Here is a 26,543-nt window from a genome sequence, read left to right as displayed (position 1 = left end):
ACCAGGAATTCCCACAAGTGAGAATAGACTCACTGTACTACCGAGCCAGGAATTCAGAAACTTCAAAAATGCAAGAGAGTAACTAGGAAACTACCTCAGAGAGAGAACCACTTCCATCCCTTAGGAATGTATTACTAATCTTGAAAAGTCAAATGTATTATTATGAATGTATTCTTGAAAAGTCAAGACACTGATAAACTGAAAGAGAGTGTGACAAAGGCTCACTTTCAACAGTCATGGTGAAAGCATCTTGTGACATATATTTGCAGACTTGTATGGCTGCTATGAAGGACAGCAAGGCTCTCAAGACAGGCTAGAGGGGGTTCAGGGCCCAGGCCTATCCGGGGGACAGGGAGGCATACAATGGGGAAGGGACTTCCGGATTCATTATGAAGCATGTGGAGCTCTTTATTTGTTTCTCTCTAAATTCAGGCAATGGAGAAGGCCTGTCTGATTTACTTCCAGATGAAGAACTCAAGCTCTCCATTCTGTTTCCCATTGAAGACTTTAATGCACGCAACAGATCAGTACACAGGCAAGGCAGTGATTACAAGGTTTAGCAGGTGCAAGAAAAGCATAGTTGCTTGGCTCAGAATTATTAATACATTGATCCAACATGCCTCCTGCATCTTCTTTCCAAAGTGGGGCGGGCACAGCTCTCAGTGCAGCAAGCAGCTGGAGCCCAGGGACTGGGCATTCCTTCAAGTGGGTTGGGCCTGTGGAGTTGGTTCACACTGGTGTTTCTGTGTCAATGAACACAGGAGTGGAATCGGCGCGGATTTAGTCTCACTCCACTAGGCTCCCCAGAAGAGAGGCTCCACAACAAGTATCTAACCAGAAGGAGTCAAAATCATAGAGGTAGAACATTTCTCTGTCACTTGGTCCCGCTCCTGCATCCATCTCCTTACTCTCTGGATCACTGGCCCCCTCATCAGGTTCTGACATTTCTTGGGGGCCAGTTTCTGCCACCCCAACCTACTGAGTCCCTTCACAGCATCATCAAACTCCAACTTTCTGAGCTCTTCCCATTCTTCCCCATTTCCTCCACGACATCGCCTTGTGATTTTGTGACAAGCACTTAACTATCTCATGTTATTATTAATAATAATAATAATAATACCTTTATTGTCAATGTACAATCTGCATACAATGAAATTAACCAAGCCTCCCTCCCCCACACATAAACACTCAATCTCAAGTTGAAATCAAACTATTTTTCTGTGGTTGGATCAGGCACTTTGTCAGAAGGAAAAGCCATATTTAATGTTTATTATTACTATTATTATTATTACTATTATTACTATTATTATTTCATACTGTAATTGCATCCCCAGAACCGTAACAGCTACAATAAAAACAGGGTGCCGTGTATTCCTATAATAACACTTCATGTATCGATGACTGGGACTGTTCTCCACAAAAACTTATGCCACAATGAAATGTAATCATATTTAAAGGTGCCATATGACTCTGTTGGCTTTCCCCACCCCCGCTCCTGTGGGGTAGCTTTATTAATCTGTTGCAGTAAAAACAAGTGATCCCTTAATTCTCAGACCAAACAATGAGAAATCGCCCTCAATCATGAAATAACGGAAGTGCTTTAATTGGTAGGGCATGTAGAATAGACAAAATCCAAATAATACTATTTGTATACCAAGATGACTGAACAGGGAAATTAAGTTCGCTGATTCACTCTTTCCCAATATTTCAAACTGTCATTTCCGTTTGACCTATCAGAATGAGAGACAATTGCATCCTTTTTTAAACCAAAGTTTGCACCCTACAAGATGATAATAGTTATTATCAGCAGTAGTATTGCATACAGTTTTTAATATATATTAGCTATGGTTTTCCCAGTAGTGATATATGGAAGTGAGGGCTGGACCATCAAGAAGGCTGATCGCCAAAGAATTGATACTTTTTAATTATGGTGCTGGAGGAGACTCTTGAGAGTCCCATGGACTGCAAGAAGATCAAACCTATCCATTCTTAAAGAAATCAGCCCTGAGTTCTCACTGGAAGGACAGATCCTGAAGCTGAGACTCCAATACTTTGGCCACCTCATGAGAAGAGAAGACTCCCTGGAAAAGCCCCTGATATTGGGAAAGATAGAGGGCACAAGGAGAAGGGGACGACAGAGGACGAGATGCTTGGACAGTGTTCTCGAAGCTACCAGCATGAGTTTGACTAAACTGCAGGAGGTAGTGGAAGACAGAAGTGCCTGGCATGCTCTGGTCCATGGGGTCACGAAGTGCCGGACACGACTAAACAACAACATCACCATCATCACTGATTTATTAATTGTCTTCTAGATGAACGCCATAAAGTATACATGCATACATTGAACGAAATAAATTATTTCCAAATATAAACCAGCCAAGCCAACTACTATGAGCCCAAAAAGCCCTGAGCTGATGCAACAGAAAAACAAAGAACAATTAATGTTCATGCTATGATGTGATTTTTTTTCACAAGCCCCTGGAAATGCTCATTTTTTAATAATAGGTTTATCTACCTATCTTTTTTTTTTTTACTAATTCTAACGTCTTATGATGATCTGATCTGCACTGCAATATGAAAGGATGTTTCATTTTGAATCGTTTCACCTTATCTGTATTGTAGCATGAACAAAAATGTTCAAATCAAACATGCTCTCTTATTTCTGATCCTCTTTTATATTTATATTTATTCGTGGAACCATAGAATTGTAGAGCTGGAAGGGACCTCAAGTGTCATCTAGCTCAACCCCTTGCAATGTCCCGATAAAATTCATCTCAGAGGCTCTCCCTATAGAGATGGGCATCAGTAAGAAGACTTGCTTTTACCTTCTAAGAACCCAAAGCATTGCAAATATTTTCTTTCTCCAATAAAAATAAAAATAAAAATTTATTATTTATACTCCACCCATCAGGCTGGGTTTCCCCAGCCACTCTGGGTGGCTTCCAACAAAGTATTAAAATACAGTAATGCATCAAACATTAAAAGCTTCCGGAAACAGGGCTGCCTTCAGATGTCTTCTAAAAGTCTGGTAGTTGTTGTTCTCTTTGACATCTGGTTGGAGGGCATTCCACAGGGTGGGTGCCACTACCGAGAAGGTCCAAGGCAAGATCTTACTGCCTTTTATGCAATTTCTTAACAAAAATTGGGAAGCATGTGGAGATCCACAGCCGTTCTGATTTGTTACCACTTCCCATGATCCTTTTTTCTTTCTTGTGTTGGCTACACAGCAAACTGCAGCACAGGACTGAGTATAGATTTCAAGCTTTAGAAGTGAAGAATTCACAGACCTTTCACTGAAGATGCTGCTAATACAACATTGTTACAGTGCAGCAGGAACATAATACAGTAGTACCTCTGGTTACAAACTTAATTCGTTCCGGAGGTCGGTTCTTAACCTGAAACCATTCTTTTTTTTTTATAATAATTTTTATTGCATTTTTTCCAAATTACAGAAAGAACAAAAGGAAAAGCAGAATAGAAGAAAAAAAGAAAAAAGAACAGAAAATCACATCCATTTCAACAGCTTATTTCAAATTTCCATTGGACTTCCCCACATCTCCCGCATAATGCATTCTTGATAATAAAGTCATCAGCAAATTATACCCTTATTTCGTGTGTTTCTTTATATTTTCAGTTGCAATTTAAGTTTAAATCTCTTATTCTCCATTTACTCTAAAGATATAACATAATGTCATTTTTACCCATTTAAACTTTGATTCTTTCACAAATGTTAGCAATTTCATAAATAATTAAATTTCATTGCTGGGGCTAACGTTCCGAATCATACGACGTCTTATGTTTCATACAACTTATAATACTTTTGCAAATAGTCTTTAATTTTTTTCCAGTCCTCCTCCATTGCCTCTTCTCCCAAGTCTCGGATCCTGAAACCATTCTTAACCTGAGGTACCACTTTAGCTAATGGGGCCTCCCGCTGCTGCCGCACGATTTCTGTTCTCATCCTGAAGGAAGGTTCTTAACCCGAGGTACTATTTCTGGGTTAGAAGAATCTGTAACCTGAGGTACCACTGTAACCTGATCTCTCTCTCTCTCTCTCTCTCTCTCTCTCTCTCTCTCTCTCTCACACACACACACACACAGTATGTGTGATCTACACTTTGACCACTAGGTCATACTACTGTGTTATCTGAGGGGCAAAGAGAAGAGAGAATGGACTGAAAGACCTATGACTCACAAATGCCCAGCTCACTATCCTGAGTGAGTACTCAGAATACAGTATTTATAAAAGGCATGTGAATTAATTTTCAGATCTGAACTAGCCAACTGCTTTATTGTTGTTAGCCGCCCTGAGCCCGGCTTCGGCTGGGGAAGGCGGGATATAAATAAAATTTATTATTATTATTATTAATCTACCTCCCTTGCTGGGCGCATGCTGATGGGTCATAGAAAAGTTAATTTGCTGCTGTTGCTGCTGCTGCTGACATTTAACAGAAGCAGAAGCTAGATAATAGTATTTGTATACAGGGATGATTAAACAGGAAAATCAAGATTGCAGTTCCACTCTTTCCCAATGTTCAGAACTGTCATTTCATTTGACTTGTCGGAATGTCAGGCAAGCACGTCCTCCTTTTAACCTATTTAAAACTGAAATGGCTTAACCTCTGTTCCTTTAGATCTGCTAATCCCACAGGGGAAATGCTACAAAGCCCAAAGCAAGCAGCACTAACAGGGAATGCTTACGTCATTTCCCTCCTGGAGGCAAGAGGATCCACTTGCAACACTGACGCCATGGGCTGAGCAACAGCAGTTAGTCATCAAGAAGTAAATGATTAAATGGAAGCCTCAGGGGTGATAGATAGATATATAAAAAACACAGAACATATACCTTGTTAAAGTACAGTACATTGTGCCCTGAATTCTACAACAGGAGCTGAAAGTGTGTTACTAATTTCATTACCTTTTTGTAAACAGAATTTTCCATTCTGAGTTGTTGGCTCGCATTATTCTTATCTTTATTTGCAGTATTTGATAGATATTGCTTAATTAAGGGCGTGGGGAGGGAGGTGGAAAATAATATCGCGATGGAAAAGCCCTTTGGGTTGCCATTTTTATACACCAGCTAAACAGATAGTAAAACTGAGCCCAAGATTTCACTGAGATTACTTAACGTAATCATGGGTTCTGTTTCTTGCACAATCTTAGGATTTCTGACTGCTAGTATAGGCCTTCCCCAAGCCCTGATTGATATAATGGGCAGGAACTGTTGACAGTTTAGGAAGGTCACTGCCCTGATAGCTCTAATATCCTTTCCTGATCTCATCTGTCTTCAGTGATTACCCAGACTTTAAATGCCCACTTAAAAAAACCAGGAACTGGTTCAAATTTGCAAGTGTTGTCAAGCCTAATTGGGGCTTGACGGGGTGGGGGGGCGGAATGACTTCATCTTCTGTAAATATTCACTTGGAAAAGTGATGTTTGGCCTATGGAGAGGCCTCAAAACATTGGTTTTCCAAGATGTCTCACATAAAAGGATGTGAGTATGAGAGTTACTATAAACACATGTGTTGTTGTTGTACTTTTTTTACTAGCCCTTAGCTAGAAGATGGTAGGGTGTGTTATAGCATATTGTTAGAGATTTGGGGTAAACCCTAGAAATTAATAAATGCCAGGGATTTGATTATTTAAAAACAAACAAACTGGTAACCACAGAACAATAATTCTATAAAGCACATTACAGGGAGGACATCAAAATCAATTTCTTTAATTTTCACGGTAAAGAGGTGCCTCTTCAACAACTGATGAAAGCTATAAAGAGATGGTGTCAGACACACCTCTATAGAAAGGGAGTTCCATATTTATTGAGTCACTCTCACAAGCTGCCGCTGCTACCACTGTCCACTGAGAGCGGCAGAACCCCCAGCAGGGGCTCCTTCACTGATCTCAGTCCCTGGGCTGGCTTGTATAGAAGGAGGCACTCTTTCAGTTAGTTCGACTTAAAACTGATATGAGAGCCTTAAAGTGGGCTTGGAATCTAACAGACAACCAGTGCAACTGCTTTAAATCAGGTGTTTGATGCATTTTTGCAGCTGACCGCCGCCAACAACCTGGCTGCTACATTCTGCAAGCAGTTGGAGCTTCCAAACGGCCTTTAAGTGCAGCCTTGCACAGAGCTCATTGCAACAGTCTTGGAGCCGGCTTGAATGAACATTGATGGATGTTCAGTGGATCAGTGAACATTGATGGATGTTCAGTACAAATCAGTGGATTTGTAACTGGCTGACTGACCGAACCCAAAGGGTGCTCATCAATGGTTCCTCTTCATCCTGGAGAAGAGTGACTAGTGGGGTGCCACAGGGTTCTGTCTTGGGCCCGGTCTTATTCAACATCTTTATCAACGACTTGGATGATGGACTCAAGGGCATCCTGATCAAATTTGCAGATGACACCAAACTGGGAGGGGTGGCTAACACCCCAGAGGACAGGATCACACTTCAAAACGACCTTGACAGATTAGAGAACTGGGCAAAAACAAACAAGATGAATTTTAACAGGGAGAAATGTAAAGTATTGCACTTGGGCAAAAAAAATGAGAGGCACAAATACAAGATGGGTGACACCTGGCTTGAGAGCAGTACATGTGAAAAGGATCTAGGAGTCTTGGTTGACCATAAACTTGACATGAGCCAACAGTGTGACGCGGCAGCTAAAAAAGCCAATGCAATTCTGGGCTGCATCAATAGGAGTATAGCATCTAGATCAAGGGAAGTAATAGTGCCACTGTATTCTGCTCTGGTCAGACCACACCTGGAGTACTGTGTCCAGTTCTGGGCACCACAATTCAAGAAGGACACTGACAAACTGGAACGTGTCCAGAGGAGGGCAACCAAAATGGTCAAAGGCCTGGAAACGATGCCTTATGAGGAACGGCTAAGGGAGCTGGGCATGTTTAGCCTGGTGAAGAGAAGGTTAAGGGGTGATATGATAGCCATGTTCAAATATATAAAAGGATGTCACATAGAGGAGGGAGAAAGGTTGTTTTCTGCTGCTCCGGAGAAGCGGACACGGAGCAATGGATCCAAACTACAAGAAAGAAGATTCCACCTAAACATTAGGAAGAACTTCCTGACAGTAAGAGCTGTTCGACAGTGGAATTTGCTGCCAAGGAGTGTGGTGGAGTCTCCTACTTTGGAGGTCTTTAAGCAGAGGCTTGACAACCATATGTCAGGAGTGCTCTGATGGTGTTTCCTGCTTGGCAGGGGGTTGGACTCGATGGCCCTTGTGGTCTCTTCCAACTCTATGATTCTATGATTCTATGATTCTATGCAGAACTACACTACATAAATTAGATTCCCACCCCCAGAAATTGTTTTCCTTCTCTTTCCGAATTGCCCCTTTGTACCTATGTGCTTCACTTATAAATAAATAAATAAATCCCTTTTTGTTTTCACTTCTGTGACGGATGTTAAACTGGAGCCTAACAATCATGCCTAGGTGTTCTGCAACATGATATAACATTTAGATAAAATAAGAAAGGATGCTAGGGGGGTTGGGAAGACCAGCACTGAGACTATGTGGTGGTGGGAGGGCATAAGTCTCATTATTGTCTACTCCCTTGTTCTTCCCTCAAAGTGTGCCTTAGCACAGAGAAACAGTCCACAGGGGGCTGTTGGCAGCAACCACTGAGGCTTTGTGCGAAGTAGTTGTTTTATTCAGAATTTAAAGACATTGTGTAAAAGTGGGGAGGGACAAATTCCCTCAGGTGACGCGTCAATTACAACATAAATAGGTAAACATAAAGGGAATAAAGCTGTCTGGAGAACAAAAAAATTAAAACTATTTTTTCCCCCTTGGGGACTGACTTCCCTTGAAAATTGCATCAACATAAAACCACAGTGAGTCATGTTAAGGAACACAAGGCTGACCATAATCACGCAGTCGTGGCAAAAGGATTTTAGCTTAAAACCAACTTGAAACAACATTGGACATGACTGGTCCTATCCCTATCACCAGAGTTGCTCTTTGCTGATCTAATAAAAAGGGTTCCGCCACCCCCACCCCACACATGCACACACACAATGATGCTTGTCAACTAGAGGTGTGTAAATAAGCCTCCTCCAAAAACCTGCTTGGAACAACAGAACTTCAAAGGTGATTATTAAAATGCTAATATGCTGGAACAGCAAGCAGTGACACAGAGAGCACTGCTAAGGAGAAAAACAAGGTACTGGAAGTTTTGTTTTCCTTATTCAGGACTGGATCTGTCACTCTTGCATTAAGAAATGAACAAAATAAAAGGACAACTCAGGAGCCCGGGCAGTGCATGTAAGGACCTATTTTGGATTCTATCCCATTTATCTCTACCCCAGATTACTCCACCTTATAACAGGCAAGAAACTGTGTAAGCAACCAAAGTTAAAAAAACAACAACACAAAACCTGACTTGCATTTTGTTGTTGTTGTTGTTGTTGTTGTTATAGTGCCCTTAACCTGAAGATCACAGGGTGGTTCACAACAGAAAAATTCAAAATGAGAATACAAAATACATAATAAAACAAAAACAAACAAATAAACTCTCTCCCACAAACACATTTTAAAAGCCACAAAATGTTAATGAGCCAAACTCATGGTTGAAGAGAAATGTTTTCTCCTGATGCCTAAAGATACAGAATGAAGGCACCAGGTGAGCAGGGGCGTCGTCTTACCTATAGAGGCTAGTGGCGCAGGGCACCAGGGTGCCAAGTTCTGGAGGGCACCAGGGAAGAGGCCAAGGCTGGACGCAGTGCCTCCTGGCATCACCTCGCCGCCCTTGCCCGGAGCCTCCGTCTGCCGTGGCCACCACAGCACGAAGCGTCCATCTGAGCCAAGAGGCGCCACGGCCAGCCTCTGCCTCTTCCCCGCTGGAGGTGCCACCCTCCAGCCTCTGCCCACCTTCTCCAGCCCCGCTGGCAGTGCCATCCTCCCTAAAAAAGGTGGACAATTCAGGGAAATGGGGGGTTGGGAGCCGGAGAGAGCTTTGCACCACAGCACTGGATATGCTTAAGACAGCCCTGCCGGTGAGCCTCCCTGGTAAGAGTCCATCAAAACATTAAACTTGGGCTACAGGTTGCTAAAGTGATATAGAGGCATCTTGAGCAATATAGATTTCCAAAGACGCTCTGCTACAAATTGATTATATCACGAAGATTATGTTTGCACAGACACAACGAATGCTTTCTTTCTCTCATGACAGAAAGCTGAAGTCGAACAATAGGAAGGGAATAATTACAGGGCCTAAGCATGTATTGCAACTTCTGTTCAATACAGAGTTATGCTGAGGTGTGTCCTTGAGGTAATAGGCACACCCATGCTGCCAATTAATACTTTTACATGTTGCCAGCTTCCATGGTTGGTGAAAGAACTTCTAGGGACAGCATCACCTAGGTTTGTTTTCTTCAGGTGAGGGTGCACTGGAGACACATCAGGTGTAACTTCATAACAAACATACTGTAACAAGCCACCCCACTCTCTGAGCAGTGTAAAATTCTGGAAGTCTTGGCACTTACCCAGAACTACATATTAGATTCAAAGTGCTTTATATTCAGCCAGCTATCAGGCTTTCTTCTCTGTTTCTGCCCTAAACTACTACGCTTGAATACAATCTGCTATGCCTTTGTCTCAGGCCTCACCTCTGCAGGTAAATTGCCCCTTTTAGCAAACATCCATTAAGAAACATTAACATTTTTTCTATTCCAGGAAGTGAACGGCCAATTCACAGTAACCAGCAAAGTCAGTAAACTCTTATTGAAATGTTATCCCATTTTACTGTGCCATGAGGGTAGGCATTTTTTAAAAACACAGTGAATATTTCCTTTTAAATACACAGTAACTACAGAACATTGTAAATAAAACTTCAGAGGTATCAATAAATTGGAGGAAGATCTAGCAATTGACAAAACAGCAGTTGAATACTTTGCCATTGTCACCGTGTGACTTTGAAACTGAAAAACACAGATGCGAGGAGAAAGCAATCGGCTGTGTCAGGAATAATAGCTCTCAGACTTTTAACAGGTAGCTTATTACCTGGAACGTTTCCTGTTGTTCTTTTCAGACAATGAAGAAAGCTAAAAGCAAATTATTAAACCATAGATCTTGAAAAGAGGTCACTTGGCTCATTGCTGTTTAATGCCCCTTTGGCATTCCTGAGCACAGAGCTGTAGACTTTGCCACCTATTTAAAATGAAAAACAGTTGCTATGGGGGTTTTCCTCTCATTTTTTTATGTATAAAAGTCAGTGGTACAAAGTGGTCACATTGCCTTTCTGACGCATGTACCCTTATATCATATACCGTAGATAATGTGTGGACATCAGATGGCCTAGTTTAAGCAGCAGTCTATAACTACTGTCCACCAACACAGGAAGAATGAGGGAATAATGCATTTTTCTTTTACTCTTCTTGAGCTGGAGATGCTGAGAAGAGCTATCTTCCTTCTGTGTGGGGAGCCTGGTCTAAGTAGCTTCAGGATTTTGAGGCGTTCTCTGGCATGAAACCCCTGAACCTGGTAGAGATAGGACATGAACCCTGAGAATTCTCTTAAGTTGTATCTGATCTTTTTGGATGCTCTGTGCAGAGTGGAAATGACAGCACTGTTAGGGTAGTGGGACTTCTGATATTATTGTGACAAGTCCAGTCGAGCATTTGTCACCCTCTGGAGCTAGTCCTGGAGCTAAGTCTAATGTGTTGAGTGTTTTGGTTTACATTTTGTATGCAAAACAACTTATTTCATTTCTCATATACAAGTTTTTAATAGGCTACTTTTCCTCTCAGGAGCTATCAGCTATTTAATGTGGGTGAAAATCAGCACCATCTGTTTAATTCTGAACATGCAAGTGCCAACTTGCATCTCTCGTTCAAGAAGATTCGTCCAGTCAACTACAGTAGAGCAGGGGTTGAGGGATCAAAATAAATACATAAGCAGCCTTTAACACATTAATCCAAATGTCTCCACCGACGTCAGGAGGCGCTTCCTCATGTAGCAGTGTGGCTGCCAAGCACTTATGTAAATACAGTTTTTTTAATTAAATCCAATGATATAATAGCAAGAAACAATTAAGAGTGTGAATAATGAATGTTTGTTTAATCATTTCAACCTGTGCTTAGTGTATAATTCAATATTAATAGCATTAAAATGCAAGCTATATACAAAGTATTCCAGAGTAAACTAGATAGCCAGGGAGACAATCAGGACTAAAGAATGGGGCCAATAATGTACTCACACTCATTTTTATTTTAAAATATATAAACTGAATATCTAAAGAAGTTCCCAAGGCTAAAAACATCAACAATAAAAATAAGAAACATTATAAAATCAGTAAACTAGAAACACACAAACATGTTTTTAAAAAAGAAATGGATAAAATATTTCACTCTCCTCAAGAGATCCAAAACACTAGTAGAGCAATGCTATAACAGAGAAACCATTGTTTCCTTAGCCCAGGGGTGCCAGCTTGAATAAAATATTGGGGGGGCAGGTAAGCCCCACCCTGCATAATCAATCACATGATGGTAATGTCCATCAAATTGGGGGGTGCTAGACCCCCTCAAATATTTTATTGGGGGGCCCAAAGACCTCTCAGCCTCTAGGAGTTGGCTCCTATGGCCCTGGTGAAATTGTGCCACCAGATTAGAAGGTAGAGGAAGCAGCTTTCCTCCTCATTCCTATTTTTTAAAAAACTTATTTAATCCTTTCTTTAAACAAAAAACACCCTCCCATTGGTTTCAATAGGAGGAAAATTAACAATGCAAGAGAGAGGGACATTTTTAATTGGGAAAATGGTGCAAAACAGAAAGTCTTCAAAATAATCCTTCTCTAGCATCATGGTCTTATAGCTGCTACTAACTTTAAAACAAACAAAAACCCAAAGGACATCCTGCATGTCATCTCCTGCATCCTTAAGGAAGTGGCTTGGCGGGCCTTCTTGGGGAAAAAGTATTCTTAATGGTAGAGGTGCTCCTGGGAAGTCCCTGCTCAAAGTCATGAAGTCTCTCACGTCCTGCCTAAAACGGACCTAGTTTATGACCAGTGCAGGGCCAGGATGAATAAGTGTGAGTTCTTTATGAAGTGCTTATTGCTGATAAGTGTTGCAGAGCATTATGAAGAGATGGCATCTAACCCAGAACTCACTGTCTGTTCTTTCCGTATTTCATAACCAAAATATATATTAGGAATCAATTTGTATGCTTCAAGCACACATGTGGAAGGAACTTGGTTACAGCAATGGGTAAATGGAAAACTGTCAGAACTGTGCAAGGACTCGCAAATTTCTTAAGTTAAACCGCAGAGAATCCTGTGATTCTCCTGTTTGAGACGTGCACTTAGACTTGAGTCTTGATTAGTCTTGTGTATTTCTCAATATTAGATGGGCAGTTCTGAGTACTGCCAAAGAGGTCATGCCACTAAGTGAGTAAGTCTATTAGGCAAGAAATATTCATAGAACTCTTTCAGGAAGAGGAGAACAGATGTTTCTTCAGAATTCCCTATGTCATAAAAAGTTTCCCACTTGTGACGTTCTTGGCTGCTGCTAGTTGCAGAGCGTTTTGCATTGTTGTAGATGTTTTGTATTTCTGTCCCCTAGAAGAAAATACAAAAAACTACATTTCAAGACTCTCTATATATAACAATATTACTTAACATGATTTGAAACTATTTTCACGTATGAAAGTGTTTCTAAATGTTGTAATTGTTTTTTATATACAAAACTGTGATTGTTTTTATTGCAGATGTTTTTAATTGTGAAATTGCTTCTGGGTATTTTATGGGAAGCAATTCATAAATGAAATATATATTAGAGACTACCATAAGGCTAACATTCTGTGATGAATGGATGGGTGATGGACAGAGCCCAACAAAAAGCAGTGACGCTTCTCAGATCATTCTCACGTGACTACCCGTTTAAAAGACACAGTTTAAGCAAGAAAGAACACCCCTCCCCAAATTTTATAGCCATGTGTCCTTGTAATCCCTTAATCTGGTCCTGATTACAATGTAAACTGAAACAATGTTGTCTTCTGATTTAGTTCTAGTTCAGATAAAAACAGCAGCTGTAGAATGTGCATGTTCCTCCCATTCATGAAAGTTAACTTTGAAGTCCTGTTATTGCCTCTTATATGATAACGCTGTTAACTATCTCACAGCCCATATTTATACAATAACAAGCCAATTTATTAAGCAAGCAAGACACACCTGTTAAGTAAATCCTCCCTGTTACATTCCTTTGAAGGGGCATTCAGACTAAGTACACTCAAGCTGCACTCCTATATGCTTTACCTGATACAGATTGCACTCTTAAAGCCCCTTTAACAGAGCAGATCTTTCTGCAACCTAGATATTATTATTTTTTTCAAATTACCCTTGAAACTAGCAAAAAGGCAAACTGAATGTATGCACATTTAAATCATTTAATATGTACACTTATTAAATAATTACAAATCCTGGCAAATATACTAGGATTTTACACACACATACAAATCTAAAACAAAAGAAGCATTGGAAATTGGTGCACTGTCAAAGTTGCCATTATTATTATTATTATTATTATTATTATTATTATTATTATTAGAATTAGAATATTTATATACCACCCTATACCAGGTGGATTTGCTATATCATCTGTAAAGAATGACATGGATAAAAAATTCTGGGACCAGTGATTAAACTCTCTGATTTCAACCTAGAAGCTTTAGGAATGTGAGCTAAAGCTAAGTGGTTTTAACAATCAATCCCTCTTAACAGAAGAATCTTGAAATTGTACTTCTGCATGGGAAACACTGTAGGGGCCTCAGACCAACTCTTAGCACCCTTCCGAAACTGCAGCTCCCAGTATTCTTTGTTTAAAGTATATAGTGGGAATATGGCCTCAAAGAGGCTAGGCTAGCCTGATTCAGTCTGCATCCTTGCTAGAGATTAATATCTCTAATATCCTATTGATCTTAAATGGGTTTCAAGAGCAGACGTGTATAAGGTGAACACTTGCAGTGTAAGTAGTTTTTGCTTACTGTAAGGAGGCAGACCTAAAATTGTATTGAAAACTTCACACAAATCTTATCTTCAGCAATTGGTTGGCTAAACATATCCCAAGATTCTGAGATATCCATTATGAATTAAATACTGGTTGCTAATAACCAGCAAAACATCTAATTCCCTAAACCTATAAGATCTAGAAGAAAAAGCAAAGTTACACTGAAAGGAAAGCTAAAAGATCAGATTTAGCTGTGGAAGCAGAGACACACATCTGCAGCATGCAGGTTTTGCTTTAATATCTGGTGTCCTTGCATGGGCAAGGTTCTTATCTTAAGTAAACTTTCTGGTCGGAGCACTTCTGACAATCCCTCCAAGTTAACACCACAAAGTTAATTAGAGTCACTCCTCAGTTGCTAAAATTCTGAACAAGGATTACTTAGCTATTGGATTTGCTAGCAGTCAATTACTTTGCAAGAATCAGGTGAGATACCTTAGGGATTTTACATTGTCCAAGGCAGGCTATGCAATTCATTGCATAAATACCCTACACCATTGGTTTCAAATTAATGGTCTGTGGATCCCAGAGCATCTGCATAGCCCACCCAGGGGGTCCGTGACACCATTCACATTTAAAAAAACCTACCATAGAGATATCAAAATTTTCTAAAGTAGGGGTCCATGGCTTGGCTTTTGAAAAGCAGGGGGTCTGCAGTACTTAGCTAACTGGGAACCACTGTCCTACATGATGAAAATGTGCAATATTGATGTAGGTGAAAGTCTGCAAGTATAGTGTGGGGGGAAACCACCATTATATATCAGTGTTCAATATTGTAGCAAAGTGGTTAAATTGTAGTGCAAGGCTGTAATTGCTTAAGCCTGGGAGTCATTCCATGGAGCTTCAACTCAGTGGGACTTACGGTACTTTCATGAAGAAGCACATAGGATAATGGTGCAAGGGCAGCCTATCTCAACCTGTTGTCCTCTAGAAGTTTTGTACTACAAATCCCATCATCCTGGTCATTAGCCATGCTGGCTGGGGCTGAAGGGAGTTGAAGTCCAAAATGTCTGGAAGGCATCAGGTTGGGGAAGGCTAGTATTTGTTCATATATTAAGCCCCCCCCCCACGCTTAATAGGCATTAAAGGTAAAGGTAAAGGGACCCCTGACCATTAGGTCCAGTCGTGACCGACTCTGGGGTTGCGGCGCTCATCTCGCTTTCTTGGCCAAGGAAGCTGGCGTACAGCTTCCGGGTCATGTGGCCAGCATGACTAAGCTGCTTCTGGAGAATCAGAGCAGTGCATGGAAATGCCGTTTACCTTCCCGCCGGAGCGGTACCTATTTATGTACAGTGGTACCTCGGGTTACATACACTTAAGTTACACACTCCGCTAACCCAGAAATAGTGCTTCAGGTTAATAACTTTGCTTCAGGATAAGTACAGAAATCGTGCTCCGGCGGCACGGCAGCAGCAGGAGGCCCCATTAGCTAAAGTGGTGCTTCAGGTTAAGAACAGTTGCAGGTTAAGAACAGACCTCTGGAACGAATTAAGTACTTAACCCAAGGTACCACTGTACTTGCACTTTAACGTGCTTTCGAACTGCTAGGTTGGCAGGAGCAGGGACTGAGCAACGGGCGCTCACCCTGTTGCGGGGATTCGAACCGCCAACGTTCTGATCGTCAAGCCCTAGACTCTGTGGTTTAACCCACAGCGCCACCCGCGTCCCTTAATAGGCATTAGGGGACCCTAATACATAGAACATTACATACACTTGTAGTGGCTACTAAGTTCCAAGAGTGAGTACAGGTGTCTGTAGCTTCAAGGAGAGACTAACAAAGAGAACCAGCTTTGGCACTGTTTGGCGCCTCAGTAACAAGAAAATGCAAAGCTAATGCCAAAGCGAGCAAATGCTAAACTCTGTCCTTCCTGGGAGCACAGAGCAAGAGATAGCTAGAGGGAGGCTTCTGTAGTATTGAAACTAGTGGCCCTTACAGGTGCATGGAGGCTCTCCCCATATAGTGCATCATTAAGAGACTTAACATTCAGCATATCTGTCAGTGAATCAGCTCTAATATACAATATTTCATTCACAGAACCTTCTCTAGCCTCCTGAAAGACAATAGTCTGACTCGAGATTCCTCAGCTGACAAGTCAGCTGTTGCACATAGATAGCAGGCTTTTTGAACGATATTCCACTGATATTTGTGTGCCAGTGGTGCAGTCTGCAATGATTTATACGATATTACTAAGTGCTCCACTTGCAGCCTGAAGAAGTACAAACCTTTCTGTGTTTTGCTGTCTGTCTTCCGTGCCATCGTCTCATCCCTCTTCTTTAATCATCAGACCCATTCCTATTATGAGTTTGCACTATTGTCCCATGCGGAAATTTCACCCGGCCCATCTGAAGTCTCCTCATCCTCCATTTTGTCAACAATGTGCAATGCATCAGTCTCATCTGGCACACATCTCCTGAGGATGCAAATGTAATTGCACAAACTCAATGTTGTTGTTTTAAAAACAAAACAAAACCATGAGCCAACATTGCCAAGTGGTAAAAGCATGTTTATATTCATAAGAACAAAAAGTGAAAGCGCTGCCTTGGATGCATCCAGAGTTTTAATATGTTTGGGGCCTCTTAACCTAATTTCAAAATTGTTTCTCAAACTTCTGTACACTTGGGCTGTGCAAAACTCTTAACATTTGCTAGATGAACTTTGATATATTTGTTTTACATTAAGTGAGACATAGCTGGCTAGTGAGTAAACCTTAGCTAAGGGTTCCAACGGCTGAAACTTTTAGAAAGCCTTATTTTGAAATACATATTTCCACACAAGTCAAGAAAGAAATGACATTAAAATATCACAAATCTCCATATTTGTAAACTTGGCATACACAACGATTAGATTCAGCATTAAATCTTGAAAAGTGGTATTCCTCAAGTCAAAGGGAGTATTTTTGGATAACATACTTCAAGCATTTTGAGTACACAAACATTGTGCAAATGGTAGGGCTGCCATACATCCGGATTTTCCCGGATACTTCCAAGGTTTCAAAGGCGGAATTGATGTCTGAGGGGAATTTCCGAAAGGCGGTGTTTCGTCCAGGATCTTAGGCAAGTCAACTGAAAAATTGTGGGGTTTTTTGGCGTTTTTGTAACATAAAGCTCAACAACTTTTGGGATGTCCTGGTTTTTCCTTTTTGAAATATTTGTTGTTTAGTCGTTTAGTCGTGTCCGACTCTTCGTGACCCCATGGACCAGAGCACGCCAGGCACTTCTGTCCTCCACTGCCTCCCGCAGTTTGATCAAACTCATGCTAGTAGCTTCAAGAACACCATCCAACCATCTCATTCTCTGTCGTCCCCTTCTCCTTGTGCCCTCCATCTTTCCCAACATCAGGGTCTTTTCCAGGGAGTCCTCTCTTCTCATGAGGTGGCCAAAGTATTGGAGCCTCAGCTTCACGATCTGTCCTTCCAGTGAGCACTCAGGGCTGATTTCCTTCAGAATGGAGAGGTTTGATCTTCTTGCAGTCCATGGGACTCTCAAGAGTCTCCTCCAGCACCATAATTCAAAAGCATCAATTCTTCGGCGATCAGCCTTCTTTATGGTCCAGCTCTCACTTCCATACATCACTACTGGGAAAACCATGGCTTTTATTTTGAAATATAGCAACCCTACAAATAGTTAATTACTTACAAAATCACCTTGGAATCACTTTATGTAGGCATATAGTCCAGATGAGGGCAGAACTTGGGTGCAGAGGCATGACATAAAGGTGCATAAAGTCTACATATGCACATTTAGATGTATACACAATGTATATGTATAGATTGTCTCTGGGATAGTGAAATGCTAGATTCTGGGTGTTAGATGGTTTGTGTTTTATCAGCACAATAGTTTGCAGTGCACACAGCTAAACTATAAGCAACATTAAAAAAATTAATGCCACACTTGCAAATTACATTTTAAGTAGGTATTGTAGCACTGTCATGGCTTCCCCCAAAGAATCCTGGGAACTGTAGTTTGTTAAGTATGGTGAGAATTGTTAGGCAATTCCTATTCCTTTCACAGAGCTATAATTCTCAGAGTTCCCTGTGAAGAGGGATTGATTGTTAAAAGGCCAGTTTGTGAGGCATGGAAAGGTGGGATTTAGAAGTTAATCCCTCTGCACTCAGTGGTCTTAGAAAGTGCATTTAAAGACTGTGGCCTAACAGCACAATCCTATAGATATTTTAGTATGGCTCACTCCCAAGTAAGTGTGTACAAGATTGCAGACTAAACTTCACTCCGGTGTAATAAAATATTCACATAAAAGGTCTACATTTTATTTTCGAGTACTCCATTTTGCTGGCTACTGTGTTCATAGTGTTTATGAAAGATAAGAAATGCCCCATTTACAAGCTTCGGTTCTATAAATAATGGCAAAACTTCGTCTTCCTAGAAAACACAGCAGTTATAGTGTTTTGACAGTAGTAATGAAGGCTTAAGTGGTGGCTACAACTTCTTCCAGCAAAAGAAACAAAAATTCTATTGCTTCCACAACAACAGAGACTTTCAAATACAAAACCAGAACAGCAGGGCTCCTATTTAAGGAACAATATCTAAACACTGGGCACAATTATATATTTTAAAATGGAATAGTAAACTGAACCTGTTGCTACATGCTAAATTACCTACATGCAGTCCACCAGACTTAAGCAATTATAGTTTGAAACAAATTCCTTCCCCTCTAATTTGTTTAATGATTTTCTGGTGGGGACACATTATACCGAAAAAAACAAATTCATATTTTTGATCCAGAGGGCTGAGGAATGTACAAGTTCTTTTTTATAAAGGCTACAATCCTAGCCTGGTTCTCATGGCATCCTAAACCAAGCCTTGGCTGGACAACATACCTGTGGGCCCTTAGAAATGAGCTTGCATCTGCTTTGCTGCTCCCAAGCGCTTTTTGCCACCACACTATGATGAGCTAATGTCACGAACTGGCTGGATACAGAAGAGTGGTGGGAGGCACCAGCAGAGGAACCCCCAGGGGAAGAAGACTCAAGAGCCAGGGGATTGGTAGAGGGACGATGATGAGTGGTCAGAAGGAGAAGACGGGGGTGGGGGTGTTGGAAGATGGAGGGGCAACAGGGTTTAGTGAGCAGGAAGAGTCTGTGGCTGAATGCAGTTCAGACTCTGAGGCAGAAGCAGAGGCTGGAGAGGAGGGGATCAAGAGGCTCCTGAAGAATCCAGGGATTCTCCGCCTCCTGCAATGACAAGCTCCCCAAGAAGGCACAGAATAATGAGGGGAGCAGAACAGAGGTCAGAGGTATGCAGACACCTCTGCAGACACAGTTTGAGACTGTGTGGGGGAAATCCCTGGAGAGGAGGAGCCTTAGAGAGAGGTAGTGTTGTCAACAAAAATTGCCCTTTTCGCTTATGGGGTATCCAAGAGCCTATATAGAGTCCTTACATAGGTTCCCTATTGGCAGAAGAAGATAACAGAGGCCAACTAGAGAATATTGAGAAGCAAAGCAGCTAGTGAGCTTGATCTTTATTGATCTGTTGCCACAGGGTGCTCCCCTCACCCGCAGGAGAGGAGGAGGAACCCCGGAAAATGGCGCGCAAGGCCTTATAAAGACTTTTGAAATTGCCACCCTGTAGATCAAGACCTTGGGTGGTGCTGTGGGTAAACCCTCAGCGCCTAGGACTTGCCGATCGTCAGGTCGGCGGTTTGAATCCCCGTGGTGGGGTGCGCTCCCGTTGTTCGGTCCCAGCGCCTGCCAACCTAGCAGTTCGAAAGCACCGCCGGGTGCAAGTAGATAAATAGGGACCACTTTATAGCGGGAAGGTAAACGGTGTTTCAGTGTGCTGCGCTGGTGCTGGCTCACCAGAGCAGCTTCGTCACGCTGGCCACGTGACCTGGAAGTATCTTCAGACAGCGCTGGCCCCCGGCCTCTTAAGTGAGATGGGCACACAACCCTAGAGTCGGACACGACTGGCTCGTACGGGCAGGGGTACCTTTACCTTTAGATCAAGACCACCCCCAGAAACATCATACATACATCACAGAAGGGGTGTAACCTAAGACCACCCCTCAGATACATCATACCTACATCACAGAAAAGGCGGTCTAAACAGAAATTTGAATGTTGTTTTTCTCCTGTAGTTGTTTATCTCCTGTCTGGCAGGTTACTTGATTGGATTGCCTGGGGAGCCTGGCCGTTCTTTTGTAGTGATAAATACTTAGTTCCTGGGCCAGGTCACAGGCTCACACCCTATTCATATCTTAAATGTGCCCTTAAGACAGGATTTGTGAGGAAAGAGACAATGGGGAGGTTTCCCACTTTGACCTTGCAGAGAAAACATTTGCTCAGTTTAGGAGTCAAAATGGTTCCAGGTCAGTCTTCCTGTGCTGATCTATGTACGTGCTTGGTTGGTATGCTTATGAACATTACCATATATCTAAGACCTCAAAATTCCTATCACAGTAGGAAGGCGGGGCCCTTCAGCCTCGCAACTATGTCATTGGGGCAAGACTTCCAAGAAAGAGTTGCTGAGACTACAGGGCCTGATCTGTGGTTTGTTTCTGTGGATAAAGATGTAACTTCACTGGCCCTGGGTGATTTATTGTTTTTGATTGCTGACCTACACCTTCCTCAGGCCCTGACAGCCAAGTCAAGCTCAGAGGCAGATTTAAGAGCAGCATGACTGGCTTCCCCACACTGGGCACTGAGTCTAAGAGGCACTGCAGAGCACTGCAACTATGGGCATAGTGAACTGAATAGAATGGAAGGCCCGAGGCAGGACGGGGCGCCAAATTTTGGCCTTGAACAGGGCGCCGCTGCAATTTGAAAGACCCAAGTCTGCCCCTGCTAAGCTATGGCTGAGCACATCATCCAAACCTGGGCTTGTGGTTAAGCTTTGTCCTCACCAACTACAAGCCAAAGTTTGTTCTAGGTTGCACCTCAAAAAGTGACATTTTGTATGATAAGGTCGGTCATAAGGATCTAGCAAAGGAAGACAAAGTGAAGATCTAGCTGAAACGTCTGTTGGTTTTTGGTGTACCGAAGGACGGGAACCACTGATCCAAATTTGGCCCGGGAGGCAATTTTCCCAAACCACACCCAACTGCCCTACACTTTACATCATATGTGAACAGGGAGAGACACTGCTGGATTGGCTGCCCAGCCATTAGACATCCTAATGATGGCAGGTGATTGATAGGTGAATTGTTACATCCAACTGTCCAAGTTGGCCCACCTTACTCCATGTTCATATTTCCATGAAGACCAGTATGTAGTACAGGAAATAGACCAAGCTTTTCCCCAACCTTAGGGCATGAGCTTCCCCAGGGTGGTGGCAGTCTACCTTACAATCTAGAGGGTCAACAGAGTGAGATGCAAATGAGTTCCAGCAGTAGTCTATCATTTTATTCCCTGGAATGGCTGCTCCATGGAAACCCTTTTCACCTTTAATGTGAACCCTCCACAAGAACGTTGCACAACTGCACAACGGAAATAAACAAAACAACAGCAACACTGCATTGCATTGCATTTTGTGCAGCAGGTGTTTCACATGTTTAAAATACGATTAACCTCTCAAATCTAAGCCTAAAACCCATGTGTATGGACACTTTGCCAGTGACCTTGGTGAGAGAAGACTCCTATCAAATGGTCTCCATTGTAAAAGTTCTTTGTATTCATTGTCTGACTTTTGAAGGTTCAATTGATCTCTTTTGTAGCCCTTATCATTGCACTTTCTGGCACCAGTGTGACTTTAACAATGCTCCCCTCCAGATGGGAACTCTCCAAATCAGATGCTAAAGTACTTTAGGAAATCCCTTTCTACAGACAAAACATGTTTCCAAAGCAGGATTCTAAGCCTTTTGTCCTGTTCTGAACAAAGTCGTCCTGATTTGCAGCCATGGGACAAATGGACCACTGCAACTGCAGCCTGTTTTCAGTAAAAAATAAATAAAATCAAGCGGTCTAGCAAGAAACACACATGATGCAGTGCAATGGACACTTCTGCCTGTTCATTAAGCTTTTACTCTTTCAAAGTCAGTGCAAGTTTTAAAAAACGGTGCTCACTTCAGTACTTAGGAGAATTAAGGAGAAGTTGTCAGGAGGAATAAATCACAATGGCTGTAATCGAGCATGCAACTATGCATGATTCAGTCCCACTGATTGAAGTTGTTCTATCAATCTGAATGGGACTTAGGTGAGCATAATTGGATGCAAGGCTGCTTTCATCCTATTTCAATTCTAGGAAGTGTTGTGGTGGTGGTGCTAGTACCACTGTGTACACCTAAGACTGCAGTCCTATGCACATTTACTTGAACACAGCGGAACTTCCTTCCTAGAAAATCGGCATGCTGGTCAGGCTGTGAACTGGATCCATTTTTCTTTCAGTTATCTCAGAAGCTGCGGACAGAGACCATACAATTAAAATACATTCCCAGCACCACTCAAAGAATCTTGGGAACTGTAGTTTAGCCCTCAGAGCCACCATTCCAAGCACTCTAGTGCCTTTTTTTCCTTAAAAAAATAAGTACTCCCATTTTGACTCAAGAAAATCACCATTTTATAGTTCAAATCGGGGGAAATAAATACAGTAAATGGACAAAAGTACAAAGAATATGCATTACACGGAGAAAGGAAAGGAAGCCACCATTGGAGGTGGTAACAACAAAACTGACCAATCACTGTGCTAGATTCCAACTCCTACTTCACACATTAAACGCTCACTTCTGTCCAAGACTCAGGAAACACCATGACAGGAAATGAGGCCACCATTGGGGTGGCAACAGAACAGACAATTCACCATGGTAGAGAAGAAAATATTTTTTAAAAAGTTTCTTCTCCCGTTAGATTCACAAAATGTCTAGGGGTATGTGTACCCCTGCGTACCCCCAGAAAAAAACACTGCCCTTAATAGACTAGTTCTCAGGATTCTTCTTGATCTCTGAGCACAGGTGTTATACAGTGACAAGACCTCACTCCTGTCAGCAATTGTGCTGCAGCATTGTTTGTTAAATAGCAGTTTCAGGGGTGCCTCAGACAGGAGGAGAGGGTTTAAAAACAGCAGCAGCCGCCTTCTCTGTGTTTCACAGATGTCCCAATCCTGATTGGATGCTAATAGCAAACAGCAATGTTACCTGTAGTTTAGCCTTTGGAAGCCAGAGAACAAGGCTCCAGTGTCCTACAGTGCTCCTGAACTATTCCCTCACAAGCAGAATAATCTTACGTTAAAACACTAGCATCACAGAAACCATTCAAATGTGTTTATTTTTCCTGTAGTGGAATGTGAATAACCTGGCGCAGGCTTTTGGAAACTGAGTACATGCAGCTCTGAAGGCTACCAACTTCAGCATGAACAATTCTCTGTGATTCTTCCTTTGTTTTAACCATTGTCTGTGCCATATGCCATTATCGTCACAGAGAGGCAGCCTTTTATCCTGGGAAGAAATTAGTGCAAAATAGTTCATCCAACTGTTTTAAGACTTCATATTAAAAAGAAAACAAAAACCCTGGCAAGGAGAAATAGTACCTGACCTTGGAAGAATGGAGACAAACAGGATTATGCAACCATCTGTTGCAACCCGCCACCAAATCACACATCCTCCCTTTCTCAGTATGTGTATCAAATGCTGGAATGTACTGAATTTGTATTAAAAGAGTAGCTGATTCCCCAAGCCCAGCTATTGCTAGTAGTAATCTGCCGTCTTCCTTTAACACCAGAACGTAAATATTAGCCAGCACGTTAGTTGTCAAACAAACAAACAAAAACATGCAGAATTTCAAAGCAAGGACAACAAAACATGGTGCTGATAATGCCAATGTTGCATGTTCAATCCCCACATGGGACAACTGCATATTCCTGCATTGCAAAGTGTTGGGCTAGATGATTCTCAGGGTCCCTTCCAACTCTACAATTCTAGGATTCTAACATTACACACAGTACTGATTTCTCGAGATATTTCCAGTTTGGGGACAAGCACACTGATGTTCCACCCGCTTTTTTTCTTAGCTATCATCTATACCCTTATATGGCAAATGTAAGAATATTGCAAGACATAATAAACACTTGGGATTAAATTTGTAACCCCCATTGGGATTACATTCATAACACCCTTTCTGCCTTTATCCTGGATCTGAATACAGTCACAGTAGTGTATGGCTTCAGCTTCAGAGGAGGAACCTGAGAGACCAGCGTTTAAATCCCCACTCCGCCATAAAGTTTGCTGGGTGACCTTGAGCCAATCATCTCTCAGTCTATAACCTACCTCACAGAATTGTTGAGAGGATTAAAAAATGGGGAGGGGAGAACCATGAATGTCCCCTTGAAAAGAGGAAAGCTACACACATAGACCATGAGTGGTGAAACTCTGCTCCTGGACCTGCAGAGGTTTGCACTCAATGGATGGATGTCATGGAGAGCAGCCAGGGAACTGCACACATTCGCAGCCAGCCACACTGCCCCTTTCACACAAGGGGGATTAAGCCCTTAGTCACACGTTTGATACAGGAGAAAGGGCTTTAGGTGTGATTGCCACATTCCCAATGCACCACGTGCAATGCTAGGAAAGCAAGGAACTAGCCAAGCATGAGCACCTCACACATATCCCTTGAACTCATGGAAGGGGAGGGATGTCTTCCAAACTCCCTGAGATGAGTGCATGAAAGGAGCTAAACTGAATAGTTAAAATGTTTAACTCTAAGCCTCTTTCAATGCCTGCTTATGGATACAGTGGAGATTTTTATCTGTACAGTATATGGAACAGCATGGAAACAGTAAATGATACGTAAAATAAGAATTATGAAGTGTTTTGCACAATTAAAAAATGAACTATATAAATCACTCAGTAATATATTTATTATTCCAGATTACTTTGAGAGCTACATTTGGAGGGATGGCATCAAGCATCAAGGGTATGCCCTGCCCGATGTGTTGGACCAATGCCCATCTGAGATAATCCCATGGTTGTCATGAAGGCCATGAAGTCTTTAAATGTACTTTAAATATATACAACCAAGTATAAGAGACTCTCAGCTTCAGACATTTGCCCAGCATCTTGTCAAGACTGACTGGTAATGGGCAAAGGTAGTACATTCATTCTAGCTGCCTCCACCACATTCACTTAACTGATATTTATACTTTCTACAAAGAACAAATCAGGCATAAGGAAACTCCTGATTTCACCCACCTGTAACTAAATTCTGTGCCACCTAGCAAGTCACTTGGCTAAGCAGTGAGGATGGGAATCCTGTGATCCTCCAAACCAGCCTTCCCTCACCCAGTGCTCTCCAGTTGTTTCAAACTCTAGCGCCCATCAATCCCAACCAGCATAGCTTAGATTTAGTAGTTCAAAACAGCTGGAGGTCACCGGCTTGGAGAAGGCTCGCCTCCAGAGGCTTATTTGATTTTTATCCCATCTTTCCTGAAAGGAGCTCAATGTGGTATCCCCCCCCCCCCCACATTATCCTAACAACAACTCTGTGAGGCAGGTCGTTGGACTCCAAATCCTATCAGCCCCAGCCAGCACGCATGGCCAATGGTCTGGGAGAAGGGAGGTTGAAAGCCTCAACATCTAAAGAACCCCAGGCTCCCTAACCCTGCAATATAAGAGCACAAGCCACACACAGAGAGAGATATGCAGCCCCGTGGATCCAGATGTGGGGAGAAACAGCATCCTGGAGGAGAGCAAACACTGATGTGGGTAAACAGGCGGCACAGAGCACGGCCGCTGACAGCCCAGGGTACATAATGGTCCTACAGGTGACTCAACCCTAAGCGTCAATAATGATATAAACGCGCTTGAACGCCGCCTGCGCTGACGTCAGCGTGCTGTCCCGCCCCCCTCCTCTCCGGCTGACCTCGGGTAAGCCTCTTTCGCGCGGATCCCGGCTGGGGAAGCTTCGGCCAATCAGCGAGGCCGGCGGCGCGAGGCGTCTTCGCGCGGGGAGGGGGGCGTGGCGTGCGTGTCGCGGCCTGGCAGCGGGCCTGTCGCGTGGGGGGAAGAAAGGGGGCGTGGCTAAGGTGTGCGGAGAGGGAGGAGGAGGAGAGGGGAAGGGCGGCCGTTGCGCTGAGTGGGCGGGGTGCCGCGGCGGCGGCGCGGCGCTGGCGGCGTCTGCGCGCTGGCGGGCTTGGCTGGTACGTCAGCGGCAGGATGGCTGTAGCTGTTGACCCAGCAGCAGCAACAGTAGCAGGCTCCGGTGGCGGCTTGGCGGCCCCAGCGGTGGCAGTGGTGGCTGTGGGGCGGGAGGTGGCGGCGTTGGCGGCGGTGGCTTGGTAAGATGGCGGCGCTGCAGGAAGGGGGCAGGTATGGCGTGTCCTGCGGCAGAGTCACCCAGGACAACATCACGGTGCTACATGTCAAGCTGACCGAGACCGCCTTCCGAGCGCTGGAGAGCTACCAGGGGAGCAAGGTGAGGGGCGCCCCGGGGTCGACGGTCGTCCTCACTCGCCCGGGCTGGGACGCCCGGGAAGGGAAGAGGGACACGCAGCCGGCGCAAGGGGCGTGGAGGGGCTGCTTCCTCGAGGAATTCCACGCGCCCCACTCATCCCAGGGCGTGAAATCTCGCCCCACACTCTGCTCTGGGTC

At 43.0% G+C, this 26,543-nt stretch overlaps 1 protein-coding gene and 3 long non-coding RNA genes across 4 annotated transcripts in view; 1 reads left to right on the top strand and 3 right to left on the bottom strand.

The window, feature by feature from the left end:
• Positions 1 to 11,164: 11,164 nt before the first annotated feature.
• Positions 11,165 to 26,031, bottom strand: LOC309514402. The gene is made up of 3 exons (XR_014211966.1): positions 25,581 to 26,031; positions 22,275 to 22,362; positions 11,165 to 12,570 (listed from the first exon to the last, which is right to left on the bottom strand). It is a non-coding gene; the product is annotated as an uncharacterized lncRNA (long non-coding RNA).
• Positions 19,459 to 21,114, bottom strand: LOC309514406. The gene is made up of 2 exons (XR_014211970.1): positions 19,978 to 21,114; positions 19,459 to 19,608 (listed from the first exon to the last, which is right to left on the bottom strand). It is a non-coding gene; the product is annotated as an uncharacterized lncRNA (long non-coding RNA).
• Positions 23,208 to 25,567, bottom strand: LOC309514412. The gene is made up of 2 exons (XR_014211976.1): positions 25,146 to 25,567; positions 23,208 to 23,396 (listed from the first exon to the last, which is right to left on the bottom strand). It is a non-coding gene; the product is annotated as an uncharacterized lncRNA (long non-coding RNA).
• A 19-nt stretch (positions 26,032 to 26,050) lies between the features above and the next one.
• ELL2 (elongation factor for RNA polymerase II 2) overlaps positions 26,051 to 26,543 on the top strand; it is a 39,030-nt gene continuing 38,537 nt past the window's right edge. The window contains exon 1 of the mRNA XM_082191465.1: positions 26,051 to 26,367. Within this exon, the coding sequence (XP_082047591.1) occupies positions 26,236 to 26,367 (132 nt within the window). The 5' untranslated portion in view covers positions 26,051 to 26,235. The remainder of the gene's footprint in view (positions 26,368 to 26,543) is intronic.

The sequence above is a fragment of the Podarcis vaucheri genome (genome assembly GCF_965113315.1).
Source record: "Podarcis vaucheri genome assembly, chromosome: 11".
NCBI lineage: Eukaryota > Metazoa > Chordata > Lepidosauria > Squamata > Lacertidae > Podarcis > Podarcis vaucheri.
This window is presented reverse-complemented; position numbering and strand designations above follow the sequence as displayed.